This window comes from Xyrauchen texanus, chromosome 19, assembly GCF_025860055.1.
Source record: "Xyrauchen texanus isolate HMW12.3.18 chromosome 19, RBS_HiC_50CHRs, whole genome shotgun sequence".
Classification (NCBI taxonomy): Eukaryota; Metazoa; Chordata; class Actinopteri; order Cypriniformes; family Catostomidae; genus Xyrauchen; species Xyrauchen texanus.
In genome coordinates this window covers 7,820,004-7,843,020 of record NC_068294.1, presented here as the reverse complement: position 1 = coordinate 7,843,020, position 23,017 = coordinate 7,820,004, and the positions used below count along the sequence as shown (strand labels likewise).

Below are 23,017 nucleotides of genomic sequence, written 5' to 3'. Positions count from 1 at the left end.
TGAATTGTTCATGTTGTAAGGTCAAAGTAAATGTATATGTAATATTGAACTGTCCCTGCAGAACACAAGATGCTGTTACTGGGTCCGACTGAACCCTGGTCTGTCCGGGAGAAACTCTGTCTCGCCTCCTCTGTGATGAGAAGCGGAGATCAGAACTGGTATGAATAAATAACTATTCACCACCCATAAATATGTGTGAAATGTGTTAATATGCAAATATTTTGGAAACACTTTACTATAAGGTTTCATATGTTAACATCATTTGTTAACATGCACTAACAATGATCAAACTTTTACTGCATGTATTAATCCTGGTTAATATTCATTTCAACATCTAGTAATATTTTTTTTTAAGTTTCATTGTTAACAATAGTTAAAACACTATGAACTAACAATGAACGATCATAATTGTATTAATTTACAATAACACAGATTAATAAATGTTGTAAATATATCTACACTGGTGGCCAAAACTTTGGAATAATGTACAGATTTTGCTGTTTCGGAAATACATTTTTACTTTAATTCACCAAAGTGGCATTCAACTGATCACAAAGTATAGTAAGAACATTAATGATGTAAAAAACATCATTAATTATTATTAAATCTAGACAGGCCTCATTTCCAGCAGCAGTCACTCCAACACCTTATTCTTGAGTAATCATGCTAAATTGCTAATTTTGTACTAGAAAATCACTTACCATTATATCAAACACAGTTGAAAGATATTTGGTTAATAAAATTAAGCTTAGCTTTGGCTTTGTTTTTGAGTTGCCACAGTGAGCAATAGACTGGCATGTCTTAAGCTCAATATTTGGTCAAAATGGCAAAAAAAAAAAAAAACAGCTTTCTCTAGAAACTTGTCAGTCAATCATTGTTTTGTAGAGTGAAGGCTATACAATGCTTTAAATTGACCAAAAAAATTAAGATTTCATACAAAGGTGTACACTACAGTCTTCAAAGACAAAGGACAATTGACTCTAACAAGAACAGAAAGAGATGTGGAAGACCAGATGTACAACTAAACAAGAGGATAAGTACATCAGAGTCTCTAGTTTGAGAAATAGACGCCTCACATGTCCTCAGCTGACAGCTTCATTGAATTCTACCCGCTCAACACCAGATTCATGTACAACAGTAAAGAGAAGACTCAGGGGTGCAGGCCTTATGTGAAGAATTACAAAAAAAAAGCCACTTTTGAAACAGAAAAACAAAAAGAAAAGGTTAGAGTGGGCAAAGAAACACAGACATTGGAAAACCGATAATTGGAAAAGAGTGTTATGGATCTTAACCACATTGAGCTTTTGTGGGATCAGCTAGACTGTAAGGTGTGTGAGAAGTGCCCGACAAGACAGTCACATATATGTCAAGTGCTACAGGAAGTGTGGGGTGAAATGTCACCTGAGTATCTGGACAAACAGAAAGCTAGCCAAGAATCTGCAAAGCTGTCATTGCTGTACGTGAATGATTTTTTTGATGAGTGCTCTTTGAAGTAGTTTAAGTAGTTTTTTTTCAAATTGTAATAGTAATTTTACACATTATTAGAAGTACTAACTATACATTGTGATCAGCTGAATGCCAATTTGGTGAATAAAAGTACCAATTTTCTTTCCATAAGAGCAAAATCTGTACATAGTCCTCCAGTGTATACTTGTTCATGGTTAGTTCATGATACCAAATGCATTAACAAATGTTAACAAATGGATCCTTATTTTAAAATGTTATGTATATTTTTATAATCATATTAATGTCAAGGTGATTTGTTGAAAAGACTGTTTTAATAATTCAAATGTATGTTTTTATTTTAAGTAATAGTACATTTTCTATTATTTTTATTAAGATTATTTCTAAATATAAATGTTTAATAAATCATTAACTAGCACTTCTCAGTAGTTCATGTGCATTCCAATAAATTGACCTGTTTCATGTGATGTCACTGTATGACCACGCCACCACATTTGTGACCAAAATTCCATTTACCTTCAATGTGCAGCGCTATGGGATGCAGCACAAGTTGTGAAATTTGTTTCTATTTATAAATCATGAAAGGTGATACTGCTATTTAATTACCAGAGCCAAGGGGGAGAGCAGGCTGCAATTCTGGTCTCAAATGTAAATGAATTCCGATCAGTGAGCCCAACTTGCATTAACTGACAGTTCACACTTTGACTTTTACCTGCTGTTCGTGAAGTTCATCAGACATGTTACGAATGCCTCAAGTGGGAGCTTTCTATTTTCTCTCAAGGGGTACAGCTTTTCTTTATCGGAGGCACTGAGGTTTTATTATGCAAGCCATATTTCTAAATGTACTGCATAATCTACAAGCCTAATTTCTAATCTTCATTTGTTTTTGTCAATCCACACACCAAGTAGATTTTAATGCATGCGCCAGTCATCTCGTTCAGTTATTCAGGATTAGTTGGGAGTCGGTACCCGGGAACAAAGAATGTTTATTGCAATGTAATTTCCTCAAACGCAATTCAAAAAGGTAGCACAGTGAGCTATAAGCCTAAATGGCACAATGCAAAGGTTTTAAAATGATAAAATCTCACATTAAAGTCAAACAAAAATTATCAAATTGTCAATGCCTGTATATGCACTCTGCCCATGCTGGTTCAGATTTCCATGTCACATGCATTGAGTTAAACTGCTGTGTTTAAATAGCCTCTTTGTGGTACCTTGATTTTGAAATGGTTTAAAATCATATGGCATTTAACTTGTCTAATTATTGTACTTGTTAAGTTTGCACACCAGTGCAAAAGGGGAAAAAAACACTCCTACCGTTTATCCAGAGCTGAAGCTATGCTTCGTTAAAAGCAACCTGGAATCATAAAACCCAACGCAGGTGTTTCGAGATGCATTTAAAAAAATAAATCAGTTTATTTTTAACTTTACTCGGTGATCTCTCAATGGCATTTTATTGGCACATTAAAAAAACAAACAAAAAAAGATTGATAAAATTAAATTATGCGACTTAAATTGAAGCATTATTGGATTAAAGTCGTAATAATTTGTGAATAAAATCGTAGCATTATGATAAACGTTTCAGATGAGAATGAAGTCAAAATGATTAGAATAAAGTTTTTAACTTTTTTAGATTTTAGTCATAAAATTGTGAGAATAATATAAAAATGATTAGTATAAAGCAGAATAAAGTAGAAATGGCTAAACAGAGCGTCATTAACACAATGGTAGAACAGACGCCGAGCCAGCAACTTCTCTGTTTTTTTTTTTTTTCCTTTTTGTAATCCCAATGCGCTCCAAGTCCTCATGGTCGCCTTAATCCGGGTGGCGGAGGACGAATCTCAGTTGCCTCAGGGTCTGAGACGGTCAGTCGTGTGGAGGCTTCACGCTATTCTCCACAGCGTCCATGCACAACTCACCACACACCCCACTGAGAGCGAGAACCATGTTATAGTGACCACTAGGAGGTTACCCCATGTGACTCTACCCTCCCTAGCAACCGGGCCGATTTGGTTGTTTAGGAGACCTAGCTGGAGGCACTCGGCACACCCTGGATTGGAACTCACGACTCCAGGGGTGGTAGTCAGTGTCTTTCTTTACTCGCTGAGCTACCCAGGCCCCTGCTAAGAGCTTCTTTAATGCAAGAGATGGATATGGAGGATGTAATTAAATCACAGGTAGGCCTACTTTAGTTTAGGATTTAGCAATAACGAAATCCTTGGTCTTTTGGCTTATCAGCACAGAGTTATCATTAGTTTCTGAACACTGCAGCGGTTTTGTTGAAAATTTAATTTATTCAGGAGAAAGAACCAGACAGATTCGAGTAGTCCCGCTCTGCATTGTTATTGGGTTTTCCTCCCTAAACAGTACTGTAACTGAGGGGCTATTACCACATACAATGTCTTGAAATGGACTTAAATAATTCACATCAGTTCCAATTATGATTCGCTTCACTTGAGTGTAAGCCTGTATCTCGTGCCTCCCTTGACAGGCGCCCACATGTTGAAAAATCCTGTACTAATGCACACCTCATTCATGAACCGAGAGCTCACAAAAACTTCCCACAAATTCATCTTGGTTGCATTGCAAAATTATCTCCCTGGTTAGTGGTGTTGTATGTAAAGACGCAGTTGCTCCATTTTGCTGTTGCCCACCCTATCACTTTGATGTTACTTTCTTTTCGATTTATTCTCAAAATATTATGACTAATCTCATAATGCTTATAATTTCCTCTCTGAATTTTTACTTTGTTCCCAGAATACTATGATAAATGACCATTTCAAATTTAAATTACTTTGTGCAGAAACTAACGCTTACAAAATCAATGAACAAATGAGTGGACAAGCTGTAATTTTCGCTTTGATCCGCAATTTAAATTAAAAACATGTTTGATCCATTTAACACAGGTGTCAGTGTTGTGCTTAATATAGGCCCTAATTGTTATTTGGTAGGTGGGGTGGTCATTTTTCATGGAATTCATGGAAGGAAGGATTCTTCTTAGTTTTATATTTTAATATGCCTTTTGGGCTAAGCCCCGGATGTCACTGAAGTCTAGCAATGAACCTGTGTGTAACTTCTGAATGAGAGATGGTTACGGTGATGTACCGATAGGCATGTGCACTCACCGGTCACACATCAGACTTGCCGCCATACGGAGGTACACCTTTCCAGAGACTTGGCATGGATCAATAGCATTTTTTGAGGTTTTTCTTAATATAGATTTAAGGGTGTTTTTCCATTCACTGCCAATGTTTCCTCCCACTGATGGTCACAAATATGGCAGCTGTGGGGGGAAAATGACGTCACTAAAACAGGTCAATACATTTACATTATGGATATTTATTTTACTTCGGGCACATTTAGCACTGTGGACTTCAAGAAAGTCTTGTTAAGAAAAATGTCCACACTCACACTATATTTTATTTGTCTGTTAACAATGTCAAATGGTGTATGCACATCAGAGAAGATTTTTGTGTGAATTTAGGATAATTTTTTTTTTTTAGCTAAGTCATAGCTAAAATTTATATAACTTAAACACATACAATTAAATAATATTTAAAGTCATATAAAAAGTAAGTTTTGCTTAATGTGGGAAAATTACAGCTTGATTCGAAATGACACCCAAAAAAGAATTCTGTTTACAAGTGATATTTACCTTGAACATTTCATATTTCATCTCAAGCACTGACACATTTGTTGACTTAGTAAACAAGTACTAACTTTTGAGAACTTTATTAGTGGCAAAATTGTTTGAGGTGGTGGAAATGATGCCACAACTGTGACAGTTGTAATTTTTAACAAATAGAAATCATTTTCTCACAATAAATATTGGAATGATTTGTGTTTATTTCATTCTCTGTTTAAGTAATCATAGTTTTGAACAAGTAATACATTTTATTTTTTATAATGGATTTTCATAGTTTAATATTGAATGTCTGGGACAAGAATAAAACAGTAAAACCAGGTCAAATGTTTTGAAGTCTGTTTAAATGTGACCTTCATATAACAAAAGAAAAAAGTTGGATTCTGTTTGTTTTAATAAAAAGAAGCAACCTGAAATTGAAGAAACACCCCAATGCTGTAAACATTTCTGTCTTTTTGAATTCACATAAATGGATGAAATTAAGCATTTTATACTAATGTAATAATCTTTGTATATCTTATAAAGTGTGATCAATAAATGAGTTTGATATGTTTGTTGTATTTTTATCAGGGTGTCTGTTAGTAGAGCCATCAAACCCTTTTCAGAGCCTGGACGACCCCCAGACTGGTTTTCCCAGAAGGTTATACAAATAGCAGTGATCTTTTGTGAAGGGATTTCACATAAGTGTTAATATCAGTGAATTATCTTTGAATAATATCTGCTTAGTGATTTGTGTTCTAATGTGTGGATCTGACCCCTCTATGTCCTTTACAGCATTGTGCCTCCCAGTATTCTGAGCTGTTGGAAACCACAGAGGCCCCAAAGTAAGTCTTGGTCTTTCTTTTTCAAATAACTGAGCATCTATACCGAATCATGTCATTGTTATTGCAAATCCCAAAAGAGGAAAATTTGTCCTCAAATCGTCTTATCTGTTGATCAAATTTAAAGATGTAGTTCTGTGCACAGCATGTTGTTTGTTTGTGTGAGTGTGTGTGTGTTCAAGGTGAAATTAGACCACTTGGTGTCATTGTAGACAGTTAGCTAGTTGTTGAATCATCATCATCATCATCATCAAAGAAACCAGAACCATTTCATGATAGCAAGCTGCTGGCATACTGTTTTTTATTTTATTTTGTTGTTATTATTATTTATTTTTTTTTTTTTACCTGTGCTTCATGCAGACGTAAACGGGGTGAGAAAGGGGAGGTGGTTGAGACCATTGAAGACGTTATCGTCCGCAGACTGACAGCAGACAGAATCGAGGAACTCAAGAGACTCATCAAAGACACCCAGGAGAAATACAGGTACATCTCTCTCTCACATTCCATTATATATTCATGTTAAATTCTATCCTACAATCTTTATGGTGATTTAAAAAAAAAGTTAATGGACATTTTAAATACATGTAAGGTTAATGTGTTTTTGTCTTTTCAGGAAACTGAAGAAAGAAGTGGATTTGATCCAGGTGGGTCACATGGACTCTAAACTGGAGGAGTTTTGGGCAGAGATTGAGCTGTGAGACATTTCTTTAGTGTTTCTGCATTTGTGCTTAAACATGTCCACACTTGTCACTTTACATGTTGAGAATTAACCATTAATTTTATTTCATTAAATGCAATCAAGTTTTAACTAGTCTTATAGTAACTTAACACAAATAAACAGATTTAAACAAATGTCACAATATGTTGGCATTGGCAGGGTTCCCACATGTCCGGGAAAACCTGGAATTTTGCATGGAAAATGAGAAAAATATCTAAATGTTTAAAACAGTTTATTCTATTGCTTATAAGGTTTTTGTTACATATACAAAAACATGGCTGTGATCGAGCCTCGGAATAGGTGTCAAATACACATTTGTATTGGTGTGTCACTTGTGAAACATTATCAACGGTTGATCACATACATTCTATGCTCATCTGCTGTCATCTCTGCTTTCTTTGACAAAAAAGTTTATCAAAGTATTGATTTAGTGCAAAATATGTTTTTTTTTCCTTCTGATATTTAAGTTGTAACTTAATGTTGTTAACATTGGTAACCCATGTTGTTGCAGTGCTATTGTGCCTGCTCTTCACTTTGATAGTGCAGTTAACCATAATTGTTACTTTGTACAGCCTTCACATTGCATTCCTTCAAAGGCTACGGGAAGGTTACAGGAATTGCGGTCCAGCGGTGGAACGTGAGGACAATTGCGTTCAGACTATACATGGAAATGACGCAGGGCTTTTTTAGCATGTGCAGGGTGGGGGATTTCTGTGTTTTTGGATGTTTCAGTGTGGACGAGCAACTTTAAAAAAAAACTTTTGAAAATAGCAGTGTGGACAGAGGGCGTTTTGAAAACAAAAAAGCAGATTTAAAAAAATAACAAAAAATTCCCCTCCCCAATTTGAAATGTCCAATTCCCAATGTGCTCTAAGTCCTCATGGTGGCGTAGTGACTCACCTCAATCTGGGTGGTGGAGGACGAATCCCAGTTGCCTCCACGTCTGAGACCGTCAATCCACGCATCTAATCACTTGGCTTGTGGCGCATTACAATGGCTTCACGCTATTCTCTGCGGCATCCATGCACAACTCGCCACGTGCCCCACCGAGAGTGAGAACAACATTATAGCAACCAGGAGGAGGTTACCCCATGTGACTCTACCCTCCCTAGCAACTGGGCCAATTTGGTTGCTAAGGAGACCTGGCTGGAGTCACTCAGCACGCCCTGTATTTGAACTCGCGACTCCAGGGGTGGTAGTCAATGTCTTTACTCGCTGCGCTACCTAGGCCCCCTGTAAGCTTTTAATTGAGATTTTTATTTATTTATCCAAATTAATGTGGAAATGTAAATTTATGAAAATGTAATCTGAATGTGCTGTGTGCTTCAAAATGAATGTGTGAAGCCAGCCGCTCATACACTGAAAACACCTCGTTATGATCAACACACGTTTTGTGTTTGTAGAACATGACAGAGAGCAGAGTGCTCTAGCGAACATATCTGGAGGTGAGAAAATGCCAAATAAAACCTAGATTTGAATGGACTATACAGTAGCTGTAATTAAATAATAATTATAACAATAATAATGTATTAAAGCAAAATCTTAAATTTGTGATGTTCTTTTGTGCAGCACAACCAAAAGTTGGAACAGTATGAAAAATGCTAATAAAAATAAAAAGGACTGATTTGTCAATTATATTTACCATTTGCTATATTGAAACCACCACAACTAAACATAATGTTTTACCTTGTGAATTTATTTTGTATTTTTTTTTCTGTACTGTAATTTCAAATCAGATGATTGCAACACGCTCCAAAAAAGTTGAGATGGGCAATTTAAGACTAATAACAATTTGACGAGTTGAAATAGCATGGCGATGTGAAACAGGTGAGGTAATTGTGTCATAATACTGTATAAGGAGTCTCCAAAAACAGCCTAGTTCTTTCAGAGCAAGGATCATTCAAGACTTGTCAATTTGCCAAGAGATGCTTCAGCAAATAATCCAGCACTTTGAGAACAATGTTCCCCAAACACAAATTGGAAGGATTTGGGGCATTTTACCCCCAAATGGTCAAATATGGTCAAATCTCAGTGGGTTAAGGGCAAAACGAAAACCATTTCTGAATTCGCACGATCTCTTGATTCCTCAGACATCACTATCTTAAAAAACATCATTCATCTGTAATGGATATCATGAACATGGGTTTGGGATAACTTTAATAAACCTTTGTTAGTCAACACCACTCGCCGCTGCATCCACAGATGCAAGTTAAGTCTTTACTATGCAAAGCAGAAGCCGTACATCAACTCAGTCCAGAAGCGCTGCCGACTTCTCTGGGCTCGGTCTCATCTTAGATGGAAAGTAGAACAGCGGAACTGTGTTTTTTGTTCCGAAGAGTCCATATTTCAAAAAGAACATATTTAAAAAAAACAATACTACACAACCGTTGTGTTATCCAGGCCAAAGAGGAAAAGCTCATCCAAGCTGTTATTCGCGTCAGGTCTATAAGCCAGTGTCAGTGTGTGTCAGTGCCCATGTTATGGGTAACTCGCACATCTGAGAGGGAACCATTAATGCAGACATGTATGTAAAATTTTGGAGCAGCATATATTGCCATCCAGCACCCTCTTTTCCAGGAATATCCCAGAATTTTCCAGCCCGACAACTTCAAACCACATACTGCCCAGATTACAAGTGCATGCCTGTGTAAGCAGAGAGTGTGGGTGCTAGTTTGGCCTGCCTACAGTCCTGAACATCTCCAATTGAAAATGTCTTGCATAATGAAGAGCAAAATACGGCGTACAATTATGCAACTAAAGACCTACATAATGGATGAATGGGGGAAAATTCCACTTTGTAAACTTAATAAACTTGTGTCTTCAGTGCCCAAATGTTTAATAATTGTTAAAAGAAGAAATGGTGATGTTTCACTGTGGAAAACACTCGACTGTCCCAAATTTTGGAGCGTGTTGCAATCATTTAATTTGAAATTACTGTACATTTGTGTTTTTATTAGCATTTTTCATACTGTCCAAACTGTTTTGGGATTGGGTTTGTAAAAATATATTTGTAAAGCAGTTCAATGGAAAGGAGGCGAGAACCGGCTTGACAATATAAATAATAGTTTAATAAAGAAATGAACCAAAAGACACACACACACACACACACATAGGACGGACAGCTGCCCATAAACTCTCTCTCCGTCTGCAGTCGGAGGCTTGATTAGCCTGATAAGGGACCGGGTGTGTAAAATCACGACCCCGCCCTCTGCCCTGTCACAATATTGCATTCGATTTAAAGTTGTATTGAATTAATTTGATTAGACACTATTTTGATATTGCAGTTTAATTAAACTGTCAAATATGGAATTCAGAAAAAATAACCACAATATACTCATGTATATTTTGAACACATGTATAAACACAGTATACATGTGTTTTTGCATAAATATTACACATTGGGCAAATAAAATATTCTGGAAAATTGTAACCTAAAAAGAGATGGAACCCTGATTGTGCTCGCCAAGAGTGGTTAGGCTAAATCTGTCATTGTGTTTCATCATGTGATTGTGTGCTCTCATGCTGGCAGAAAGAGGAAGCAGGAAGAGGAGGAGGCAGAGCATAAGAAGAGGGCAACTGAGGCAGCCTATCAGGGTGAGAGATTTCTAAACGTTCAGAACTTTTTCAACTTAATGGTTCCACAAAAGGAATGTTAATTAGCAATTTATGCTAGTAGACACAGTGCAACATATTGCTACTATATTTTCTTCTGATATTTGTTTAAATCAAGCAGTTCAAATTATTGCTGATATATTACATTCTTCCTACAAGGAAAGCTCTGTTTTAATTATTTTGGATTTGCTGGCAGTGAAATGTAGCTTTTACTTCATATAATAATGTTTTTTTTTTTCCAGTTCGTCAGGCTGCTAAAAACACACCAAAGAGAGTTCCCAGCATAACAGTACGTTCTCCACCTGGCTCTGGCTCTGGCTCTCCTGGCATGAATGCCCAACAGCCCGACACACCACAGCCAATGACAGAGGAGACCTGTGTGAGTCCCCTGGTGAGAGAGGCACATCCCTTAAAGTTAACATGAGATTAAAATTGACCCTACTGACTTTCTTACACTTTATTGTGCTCTAATACAAGTTTGTTCTTATTTTTCATGTTATTCCCAAAAAAAAAAAAAAGTTGTTGCCTTAATAATCTTTCAACTAAATGTAGTTACTTGCACCACCTCGGAAAAGACTTGGCTTTTCAATTGATGTAGCTAAAGCTGCACACATAGATGTGGGCCACATCGGCTATTAATTAAAGGGAACATTCACCCAAACATGAAAATTCAGTCATTACTTTGTCACCCTCATGTTGATCTAATCCCATGACCTTTTTTTTCTTTTTCAAAACACAAAAGGAGAAATTTGGAAAAATGTCCTGCTCGCTGTTCTCTATGCAATCACAGTGGATGGTGACCATCTCTTCAAGTTTTAAAAGGACAGAAAAGTATAATTCAGAAATCGAATAAATAAATACATGTAACTCATGCTTTGTTCTGTAGGCATACTTTAAGGTTTGGTGAGAAACAAACTGAATTTTATTTATTGAAATCTTGCTCTCTTGTGCACTTTCATGAGAGTGCACGAGAGCAGTAGTTCAACCAGCACCTGCTAAAATCTTGCGAGGGCATTTACGCAAGAACTCACTTTGTTGTTGTTACAACCGGTATGCCACAGAGCTACTCACGACAAAGAACACTATACAACACAGCTGAAACAAACCAGTGAATCGAAATTACAAAATAATAATATTTATTTCTAATTGAATATTTAGTTTCACTCTAAAATGCATCATATTATGGAAATATAACAGGCTTCAAAAGCCGTTTTATGTTGACTTTTTTTAGGTGTTAAAAAACTCCTGACGTGGAAATAAAAGTCTCAGTTTTCTCTGTTGTGTCCAGGCTCAAGGAGTGACTGTCTTCATGCCTATATCAGAGGTCTCAGGGCCTAAAGAGTCAGGGCTGGGTGGTCTTGTAGACGAATCCCCGCAGAAGAAGCATCTCGCCCCGAAAGCTACACCACCCCCCTCCCCGCTGCTGTCTGAACTGCTGAAGAAGGGCAGCCTCATAGCGGCCAGCTCTAGATTGGTAAGCATATCCAGTAAAGAACACAGCTTAACCAGTTAAGTGTTAATGAGTGGTTATGGTGAAGGGTTTGGATTAAATGGGCCAAATAATGGAAAACAGGATTGACAGTCAATATTATAAGGCGGTATTGGTTATTTCAAATGTGAAAATGTTAGGGAAGACATTTACATATTGAAGTCTTAAGATAAAGTAGTAAAGGAGCCAGAAAATAATCTTGGATACAATGCAACACTACCTCAGATCTTCTTGTTATCGTCCTGGGGGGCATTCTCTGGTTACAAAGTGGACCAAACACAGCTGTTGTGGTCTGTGTCGACACAACCCACAGTTACATTTTGGAAGAGGTGCACTTCAGGCTACGCCGTAACTGCCATAGCTATGCGTAGCCTTTGCCGTAGGTTCGCCACAGAAGTATAAACAGCCTTAAGAGTTATGTTAAACTAAATTGTGTTCTGTGTTTTGGGCCTGTTTGTTGGGCAGGTGGTTGAAGGTGATGTGGCTACAGGTTTGAGTAATGGATCTCATGGAGTTGAGCTTCACACAGCTGCAGCTGCTCCACCTCCCAACCAAGATATTGCAGCTGGTAAACACACACACACCACACACATCTTTCTGTTTGTTTTAAATGTGCTTTGTAGATGTCTCTATTCAACCTGAAATTTTGTGTCTGTGGACAAACCTTTTTTTACCATGTTTCTTGCATGCCATTTTTAGATTTCATGCTTGCTGTATTAAGTTATTTCTGTGCATTATGGGTAATGTGTAAGTAGCTTTAAGCTTTAGTGTGTGTGTTTGTAGCGCTATATGTGTGTGTGTCTCTGTGTCAGATGCTCCTACGTTATCTCGTCTGTTGGAGAGCTCCACTCCAGCGCAGCAGCTTGTCAGTGCTGATCCCCCTAAGTCCCCCATAGTGGCCCCCCCAGCTCCGGACCACCTCTCTGTACCCAACACAGGTCTCTGATCTCTGATTTCAACACACTCTCTCTGTTGGTTGGTCTGTCAGTTGTTGCTCAGTTAGCCCGTTTCATTTTTGAATTATGTAATGAGTAGTTCATGCTCCCGACCCTCCAATCACAAACCTCTCTTTCTGCACTGAAAGTGGAACTGCGGGTGTATTCTAAAACTGCAACAGTAATCTAGAACTACATGTATATTCTAAAAATAAAGATGTCTTCAACAACATTAGATCTGGACATTTATTCTACAACTGCAGTTGTACTCTGGATCTGGATATTTGCTCTAGAACTACAGGCGTATTCTTTATCTGGAGATGTATTTTAAAACCGCAGGTGTGTTGTAGAGTCAGAGATTTATTCTAGATTTTCAAGTGCATTCTGGAACTGCAGGTATATTTAAAAACTGGAGATATATGCTAGAGCTACAGATAAATTGTAGAACTACAGATATATTCTAGAATTACAGGTGAATTGTAAATCTGGAGATTTTATTTATAATTACAATTGCATTCTGGAAATACAGACATATTCTAGACCTAGAGACGTATTCTAGAACTGCAGGTGTATTCTAGATCTGGATTGGATGTTTACTCTAAAACTGCAGATTAATTACAGAACTGCAGGTATATTCTAAATCTTGATTAGGTATCGACCAATATTGTTTTTTTTTTCAGCCGATACGATACTGATTATTTGTACATTTTCATGTCCTATAACAAATATGCAGAACCAAATTTTTATTAATGTAATAACAAATTATTTAATATTTTTATTATAAAAGTCCAAAATAGAGCTTGAACTCTAGTAATAATCTTGCATTAATTAATTTATTTATTATTAATTTTATATTACAACTATAATAAAATACAATGTTTTTTCAAATACATACTTTAAACTTGAACATTAATGGCTGTTCTGTTGAATAAAGTCTATTTATTCATGCAACACTGCAAAAGCAATTACTTCACCAGTGAACAGTCAGCATATTGTTTCCTCTCGCACACACTGCAGTAACTGTGGTTTTTCGTGCAATTTCTGAAACACCAAAGAGATGGCAGTGATCCGATATTACAAAAACGATATCCAATTAAGGTAAAATGCTTGAATATTGGAAAAAAAAATATGGGAAAAAATTATTATCTATAGATCTCTATTTTTTTCTAGAACTGCATATGTATTGCGTATATATGGAGATTTATTCTAGAATTACAAGTGCATACTGGAACTACAGACATATTCAAGACATAGAGATTTTTGTTAGATCTACAGATATACACTGGTGGCCAAAACTTTGGAATAATGTTCAGATTTGGCTTTTTCGGAAGTAAATTGGTACTTTCATTCACCAAAGTGGCATTCAACTGATCACAAAGTATAGTCAGGACATTACTGATGTACAAAACATCACCATCACTATTTGAAAAAAGTTATTGTTGATCATATCTAGACAGACCCCATTTCCAGCAGCAGTCACTCCGACACCTTATCCCTGAGTAATCAAGCTAAATTGACCATTTGGTAATAGAAAATCACTTACCATTATATCAAACACAGCTGAATGCTATTTGGTTCATTAAATGAAGCGTAACGTTGTCTTTGTGTTTGTTTTTGAGTTGCCACAGTATACAATGGACTGGCATGTCTGAAGGTCAATATTAGGACAAAAATGGCAAAAAAGAAACGGCTTTCTGTAGAAACTCGTCAGTCAATCATTGTTTTGAGGAATGAAGATTGTACAATTCTTGAAATTGCCATAAAACTGAAGATTTCATACAAATGTGTAACTACAGTCTTCAAAGTCAAAGGACAACTGGCTCTAACAAGGACAGAAAGAGATGTGGAAGACCAGATGTACAACTAAACAAGAGGATAAGTACATCAGAGTCTCTAGTTTGAGAAATAGACACCTCACATGTCCTCAGCTGACAGCTTCATTGAATTCTACCCGCTCAACACCAGATTCATGTACAACAGTAAAGAGAAGACTCAGGGATGCAGGCCTTATGGGAAGAATTACAAAAAAAGTCACTTTTGAAACAGAAAAACTAAAAGTAAAGGTTAGAGTTGGCAAAGAAACAGACATTGAACAACAGATAATTGGAAAAGAGTGTTATGGATCTTAACCCCATTGAGCTTTTGTGGGATCATCTAGACTGTAAGGTGCGTGAGAAGTGCCCGACCAGACGTTTGAGGTGAAATGTCACAGAGTATCTGGACAAACTGACAGTTAGAATGCCAAGTATCTGCTTAGCTGTCATTGCTGCACATGGAGGATTTTGAAGTAGTTTAAGAAGTTCTGAAATTTATTTTTCAAATTGAAATAGTAATTTTCACGTTATTAATGTCCTGACTAATTGTGATTGGTTGAATGATACTTTGGTGTATAAAAGTACCAATTTCTTTCAATAAGAGCAAAATCTGTACATTATTCCAAACGTTTGGCTGCCAGTGTATACTAGATCTGCAAGTGTGTTGAGGTTTACTCTAGAACTACAGTTTCATTGGAGAGCTGAAGGTACATTCTAGATCTGGATATTCATTCTAGAACTGCAGGTGTGTACTATATCTTGGTTTACTCTAGAATGACAGTTTAATTGTAGAGCTGCATGCGTTCTAGATATTTATGATGGAACTACAGATTCATTCTAGATCTGGAGATTTATTCTAGACCTGCATGTGTATTTTAAATCTAGAGATTTAATCTAGAATTGCCAGTGCATTCTGGAAATATAGACACATTCTAGACCTAGAGATTTATGCTAGAAATATAGATTTATTCTACAACAGCAAGTGTATTCTAGATCTGGATATTTATTCTGGAACTTCAGGTGTAGAACTCTTTCCTAGGACCAGATAAAGCCTTGCCAATTTAAGCTTTATAACGTTTATATTTTTTTATCTTTAAAGATAATCTCACATTTTAGAAAATTCAAAAAAACTGTAATAAGAGCAATGTGGAACTGTGTGTGTGTCTGTGTCTGTCGCTAAAGGTTCTGGAGCAGAGGCAGTGATGGCTGGCTCATCCACACCAGTGGAGGTGGAGGGGAAAGTTGCAGAGCTAGTAGAGGAGGACGCGGTAGTGTCAGTGTCATACATGGCTCATGAACTAGACCTGGAGACAGTGGGAGAGATCATCGCCATCATAGAGGAGAAGGTATACCCACACATACACACACGTGTCCACTGCTGTGTTGATCTGATTGGCTGCTTTACTCCAGTGCTTTCACATCCATCTATACCCAGTGTCAGTGGTCCCAAAAGTATATACACTTAAAATACACTTTAATCAATCAGTCAATCAAACTTTATTTATATAGCACCTTTAAACAAATTAAATGCTGTCCAAAGTGATTTACACAAAATACAAGCAGTTAAAATAACAATAAAAACTAAATTATGAAATATTACACAAAATAAATGTATTATAATAACGCAGTCAAAAGTTAATAAAATAAAATATTAATGATCAACAGTAAAATGTTGATAAGACTAAAATGGAATAAATAAATAATAATGATCATGAATAAAACCCTAAAACCATTAAAATGTTAAAATACTACATGAAAATTAAAAATGTCTATATTTTCAGCTCCTCTTCCATCCTCTGGAAGGCTGTTTCAGTGGAATGGAGCGTAAGTGCTGATTGCAGCATTACCAGATGTTTTTGTTCTGCTTTTAAGTACAGCTAAAAGAAAGGAACCGTGGATCTTAGGGGCTTTCCTGGTTCATAAACCAAAAGAGGTTCTGAAAGGGCATCTGGTGCTAGGCCATGTACAGTAGTGCCTTATAAACAAATAAAATCATTTCTAAATCAATACGAAAACTAAAAGGTAACCAGTGTAAAGACTTTAAAAAAGATGTAATGTGTGCTCTTCTTTTGGTCTGTCAGCACTCGTGCAGCAGAATTTTGAATTAGTTGTAGTTGATTTATTGTATTCTTTGGTAGACCAGAAAGGAAAGCGTTTCAAGAGACTAGCCTGCCAGTTATAAAAGCGTGCATTAGACTCTGTTTTGCTCAAAGAGAGAAATGGCCTCACTTTGGTTATGTTCTTGAAATGATAAAAAGCTGTTTTTGTGACACCCTGCACATGAGCCTTGAAATTAAAATCAGATGCTTCTTGGCTTGGGTTAAGTCCTTGTGTATTTAGTTTGGGAGTCAGTTTCTCTCTTTGAGCCTTTGAACCAATGATTAATACTTCTGTTTTATCCCCATTGAGCTGTAAAAAATAAATAAAGATTGTGACTTCCAGGCCTTTATATCTTGATTAAAGTTTACATGTGAGTCATTTTGAATTAGAAAAAAGTATCAAACCATGTGACATTTATTTTAAAGAAAGATAGCACAAACTATTTTCAAGCAAGACACATAACAAAAACAACTTCTACAATTAAAATATTTTGACATGTTCTAGTTGATGCCACTTGGTCTGTCTCAGGTGGACGACCCCGTTGAGGCTCTGGATGCAGCAGCAGTGGAGGCTGCTCTCTCTCTCTGCGAGGATCCAGCGGTCGGAGGACACCTCTCCAACCCCTGGGTGTCCCAGACTTTTAAGGCAGCCGAACCAGAGCCAATCGTTCAGCAGAATGCGGCCCTTGTGGCCCCACAGAGCTGCCCAGATCCTGTGGGAGTGCAGGGAGAAATGGAGGTTCCAGTAGAGGAGGCTGGAGATACGGAAGCAGTAGACCGGGTGAAAGGGGACTCTGAAGTGATCCCCGTTCCTGACAGAGAGCAGAGACAGGACACTGAGGTCAAGATGCAGGAGGAGAGGGAAGGAGATGGGGAGGAAGGAATTGAGGAAACACAGGAGCAGAATGGAACCATGAGTCCAGCTGTGAAGTGTGAGGGAGAGGACTGGATTCAGCCGGAGATGGTGGCGCCCTGTCTGGACTCAGAGGACAGCTCGGCCTCAGCCAAAGACACAAAGGTAAGAGTAATACCACTGAGCAGCAGTTTATTACCCACTTAAAGAAATAGTTCACCCAAAAATGAAACTGAAGCCAAACGATACCCAAGAATGTTTTCCTATTTTAAGTGGTTAGTCACTAATCTGCATGATTATGACGAAAATCATAATTGTTGAGTATTTCCCTTGATAATGTAATTATGATTAATTTTGATGAATAAATATGATATAATTAAGTATACAATTTATATTAAAATACTTATTATGGATGGATCAACTGTGTTTTACACACTTTATTTAGGCTAAACATCCAAAGCAAACTGAGAAATGTGTTCCTGAAATACTTTACCACAATAAGTTAATTGTGGCAGCTGTAAATGTAATCTTGATTATATATTTGATTATTTGTGAAACGAAGAGCTAGGTCATTGTTTCTCGCTTGACCAATGTTCATTTATTACAAACCTTTGTGCAAAGTGTCTTTCAATGGTCATGGACGCGAATGAGATTTGAGAGATATGGCAGCGAGGGAGATTTTTCAGTAAATAATCATTTGAATGTCAGTCGATTCCTCACACAAAGCTGCCAGATGACTACAGGAGACTTGGAATATTGTGCATGAATCATATGGACTACCTTTATGCTACTTTTATGGTGCTTTCTGGTCATTTGTCAAGCTTGGACTGGGTCTGTCCCCATTAAATCTCATATGTAAAAAGCAGCAAGGATATTTAGCTAAACTTTTCCTGTTGTGTTCCATAGAACATTTGGAGTGACATGAGGGGGAGTAAATGATGAGTGAATCACAGTGACAAATGAACAGGGTGAATCACGTTTTGCAACTGAATTATCTGTTTTAGCTCTTTTGTTGATATCTCTTTCACATGCTGTAGGAGGTGAAGGAAGAGGATGGAGGCAGTGAAGTGGATGTGGATGAAGGGATGGAGATGAAAGAGTGTGGAGACGGTGATGGAGAGGGTCCATATCTCTCAGAGGTGGATCCTCCTGCCAGTGAGAGTGAGGATGGATATGGCAGTCACTCTCAGCAGTACACTACAGCAGACTCCATAGCCAGCAGCCCGGCCTCATCACAGTTGTAAGTGTTTTTGTGTGGGGAGCAGCAGCTCATTTGCATTTAAAGAGACACACACGAAAAAAGCGTGTTTTTGATTCCACTCAAAGAGTAATTTATAACATGGTATAATAAATGATCCGTGGGGTATTTTGAGCTGAAACTTCAGACACATTGTGGATACACCTGAGACTTATAATTTAAACATGTATCAAACATGTAAAAGATACATACAAAATGGCTACAACTGTCCTTATGTGAAAACCTGAGCTATTGAAATAGTAGCATAAAAATATACTGTAGTATGAGCTACTTTTTTAGAAGTGACTGTATTCTGAATTCTTCATGTTTTAGAGACTGTTACGCAATCTGATTCACATTACTTAGTTCAAGTTCACCTGTTCAGTCACTTCATTGTCTGTGCAGATGTATGTTGTAATATTACATATATGTTGTGGATGTAGTGATTCATCTCATGTATTAATAGGATGAAATTAAAGGGATAGTTCACCCAAAAATGAAAATTCTCTCATCGTTTACTTTCCTCATGCCATCCCAGATGTGTATGACTTTCTTTCTTTTGAAGAACACAAATGAAGATTTTTAGAAGAATATCTCCGCTCTGTTGGTCCATACAATACAAGTGAATGGTGACCAAAATGTTAAGGTCCAAAAAGCAGATAAAGGCAGCATAAAAGTAATCCATACAACTCCAGTGATTTAAATCCATGTCTTCAGAAGTGATATGGTAGGAACAGATTAATATTCAAGTCCTTTTTTTCCTCCCTGCCCAGTAGGTGGCGATATGCACAAAGAATGTGAATCGCCAAAAACAAAAGAATATGAAGGATAAAGACAAGATTTATTGTACAAAATGACTTAAATATTTATCTGTATCTCACCCACACCTATCATATGACTTCTGAAGACATGGATTAAACCACTGGAGTTGTGTAGATTACTTTTATGCTGTCTTTATATGCTTTTTGAAGCTTCAATGATGTGACCACCATTCATTTACATTGTATGGACCTACAGAGCTGAAATATTCCTCTAAAAATCTTTGTGTTCTTCAAATGAAAGAAAGTCATCCACATCTGGGATAGCATGAGGGTGAGTAAATGATGCAAGAATTTTCAGTTTTAGGTAAACTATCCCTTTAACCCATTTGTATAGCTGTTAATTTTGCCGGTGTGCAGCAAATGGGGAAAATGTCCAACATACTGGATTGTAAGATTAGAAAAATCTATTATTTTTAGATGTTCCTTACTCTTAATACAGATGTTTCTCTAGATGATTCTTCTTCTGTTTGTACACTGTTAATAACTTGCAGTAGAATTCTTTCTTGTCATATTTCCATCAACAGTATGTTTTAATTGTAATTGTTTAATTATCATCATTATGTTTTTCGCCTTGTATTCAAAATCACAAATCCCTTTAGTAAACAACCTTTTTCATCAGTAATATTATAGATGAGATTAACAAATGGTTAAATTGTAGGTGGTAGTGCTGGTTATCTACAGATTTTCAGATATGATTCCGATTCACAAGCTCTCGATTTGATTCTATTCGGATTCATTTGGGTATATTTCATTGATCATGTCCATTTTCCACTCTCAGCTAATGCTGTATGTTGTACAGGGAACCTGATAACTTTGTACATTATGAAAATATTGATTAAAAAAAATCACAATAGGGTCCAAACTATGCAGATTAATTTCTATTTATTTAACAGCTATAATAATCATGACAACCAAAACTGGGTGGTGGACCTTAACAATTTTCCTGGGACAAATTAGTATTTATACTACAGATGCTATATGGTCATTAAAACATAACCACCTCTTTAGGTGGTGTGAGTGATCAGATTGCAATGCATTTCAAAAACGCATTAGACTCCATTTATACCTGTAATAAGTGCTGTCCACACGTAAATGATTCATCTGCTTTTTTAAATCATCTGTTTCTCTCAGCTCCATGTGTAGTGAGGATCAAGAGGCCCTCCAGGCTCAGAAAATATGGAAGAAAGCTATCATGCTGGTGTGGCGGGCAGCGGCCAATCACAGGTGTGCTTATACCTGTAATTCATATCATCAGTAAATAATTCCCTCAGCTGCTGTTTTATGATGAGCTGTGAGCAGGCAGAAATGTGTTTGTGTGTAATTTGATCATTGTGTGTTTCAGATATGCAAGTGTATTTCAACAGCCAGTGTCTGATGACATCGCTCCTGGTTATCACAGTATTGTACACAGGTACCCAGCTGAGATCACACATGTAAAACTCTTCTCTTGTCCTCTGAACTGCTTTGAGACTTTGAATAGATTATTGAATAGACGTTTCTGTCTTTCCCGAAATCTCCGCCCCCTCAGACCGATGGACTTATCGGCTATTAAGAAGAACATCGAGTCTGGCCAGATCCGTACGACGGCCGAGTTCCAGCGTGACATCATGCTTATGTTCCAGAACGCAGTGATGTATAACAGCTCGGACCATGATGTGTTTCATATGGCCTTGGAGATGCAGAGAGATGTTCTGGAGCAGATCCAGCAGTTCTTAGCCACACAGCTAATCATGCAGACATCAGAGTCGGGCATCAGCACCAAGAGTCTGCGAGGGAGAGAAGCCAGCCGCAAGCAAGACTCCAATGAGAAGGTTAGAGATACACATGGATAACCACACACACATAGGCTGACACACATAAATCCAGCACTATTGAGTGGACCAAACAAGATGCTGGTGAGAAGGTTGGAGGTACGTGACTTTGACACTCATATACATATACAAAATCTAATCAAGACAAAATACAAGGCACACCTCTTGAAGAAGACATTTAATCAAACACTCAATTGAATCTCTAAAGTTATTTGGCCAGAGACATTGTTTATGTTCTGTGTAACAACACCAGTAGAAAGTTATTCAGTAGCCCAGGGGATAAAGTTCAGTTCAGAAGTGTCCTGAAAACATCATATTACCTCAAAACCCATTGGCTTGTGATGGCACTTAACACCCAGCACCTGCAACAAGGCCTAATTTCAATCCAACTCTGTGCAAATGAGGAGATAAGAATGGAAGTAGGCTCAAGCAGAAAATGGCCTGGGAGAGCATCAGCCAGAATTATAAGTGCAGTCTTGTAATGTCTTTTGGCTACAGACTTAATGGCACTCAATACACGCAAAGTGGATTTTCCACCGAGTATTGCATATTACATTGTTGTAATACACAAAGGTAATCTGCACAAATTGATTTTCTGCCTTTTAATGGGAGGACTGCACTCAAATTGTCATTTTAGCACTTTAGGTCCCTAGCTGAGCTTTATTTAATATCCAAAACATGCTGCAATGCAGGAAAACGTGTCACTGGCCAAATACTTTGGCATGTCCTGTATAAACTCCAGAATGCAATCCCAGATATGATTAGGTTTCTACTACAAAAATACAGCAGATGTCACCACAAATTCCATAGAAAGAAAGTAAATTATATTATTCATAAAGAAAATGAAGCACGTTTTGAGGACTAATAAGATTTTTTTGGCATTGTGACATTATTTTCATGACAGTAAACACTTTCCCCACTTATTGTCATTACCATAATGTATTCTTATTTTATTATATTATTTATTTTACCTTTATGACTAAATTTGTTTGAATCTTTCTCATTAATTACCTTAATTTAAAGAATAGTTTTTATGAACTTAAATATTTGAATACCAAATTATTGATGAATGCCCATCCCTTGTATTTCAATAATAATATAATTCTCATTACCGTAATGGCAAAAGAATTTCATTCTTGATACTGTTCACAATTGTCATTACAGTAATACAATAAACCTTATTATTTTAAACATAGTGCAATCTAATTTTCATAACAATAATAATCTCGTTCTCAATACTGTAATACAGTAATCTAATTCTCAGTACCATAAAGCAGTCTTTTTATTTTCATACTGTTTTACAGTAATAATAAAAATTATATAACAATAATCAAATTTTCATTGCTGTAATACAATAAAAATCTAATTAATGCAATAAACCTAATTATCAATTCAGTCTCATAATGAAAAACCACATTGACCTCATTCTCATTACTGTAATACAATAATAATCTTATTCTTAGTACTGTTATGCTAAAAAAGTAATTCTCATTACTGTAGTGCAATAAAAACTAACTTTCATTACCGTAATGCAAAAATTTACAATACCATTATGCAATCTCATTTTCATAACAATAATACAATAATAATATAATTCTTATTACTATAATACACTAATAATCTAATTCTTAGTACCGTCCATGCAATACAAATATAATTCTCATTACCGTAATGCAATAAACCTAATTCTCATTATCGTA

At 36.7% G+C, this 23,017-nt stretch overlaps 1 protein-coding gene across 6 annotated transcripts in view; it reads left to right on the top strand.

Annotated features, from left to right (window-relative positions):
• The window catches only part of LOC127659953 (bromodomain-containing protein 8-like), a 31,258-nt gene that overhangs the window by 298 nt on the left and 7,943 nt on the right, over window positions 1–23,017 (top strand). For 4 of the 6 annotated variants that reach the window (XM_052149968.1, XM_052149966.1, XM_052149965.1 and 1 more), the window contains exons 2-17: window positions 62–158; window positions 5,678–5,747; window positions 5,882–5,931; window positions 6,289–6,411; window positions 6,542–6,622; window positions 10,176–10,240; window positions 10,501–10,649; window positions 11,547–11,732; window positions 12,213–12,315; window positions 12,560–12,685; window positions 15,679–15,842; window positions 17,125–17,613; window positions 18,486–18,688; window positions 20,638–20,730; window positions 20,849–20,917; window positions 21,035–21,317. In XM_052149968.1, coding sequence (XP_052005928.1) covers window positions 62–158; window positions 5,678–5,747; window positions 5,882–5,931; window positions 6,289–6,411; window positions 6,542–6,622; window positions 10,176–10,240; window positions 10,501–10,649; window positions 11,547–11,732; window positions 12,213–12,315; window positions 12,560–12,685; window positions 15,679–15,842; window positions 17,125–17,613; window positions 18,486–18,688; window positions 20,638–20,730; window positions 20,849–20,917; window positions 21,035–21,317 — 2,351 coding nt within the window. The remainder of the gene's footprint in view (window positions 1–61; window positions 159–5,677; window positions 5,748–5,881; window positions 5,932–6,288; window positions 6,412–6,541; window positions 6,623–10,175; window positions 10,241–10,500; window positions 10,650–11,546; window positions 11,733–12,212; window positions 12,316–12,559; window positions 12,686–15,678; window positions 15,843–17,124; window positions 17,614–18,485; window positions 18,689–20,637; window positions 20,731–20,848; window positions 20,918–21,034; window positions 21,318–23,017) is intronic. The other 2 variants (XM_052149964.1, XM_052149967.1) reach the window with 2 other exon arrangements.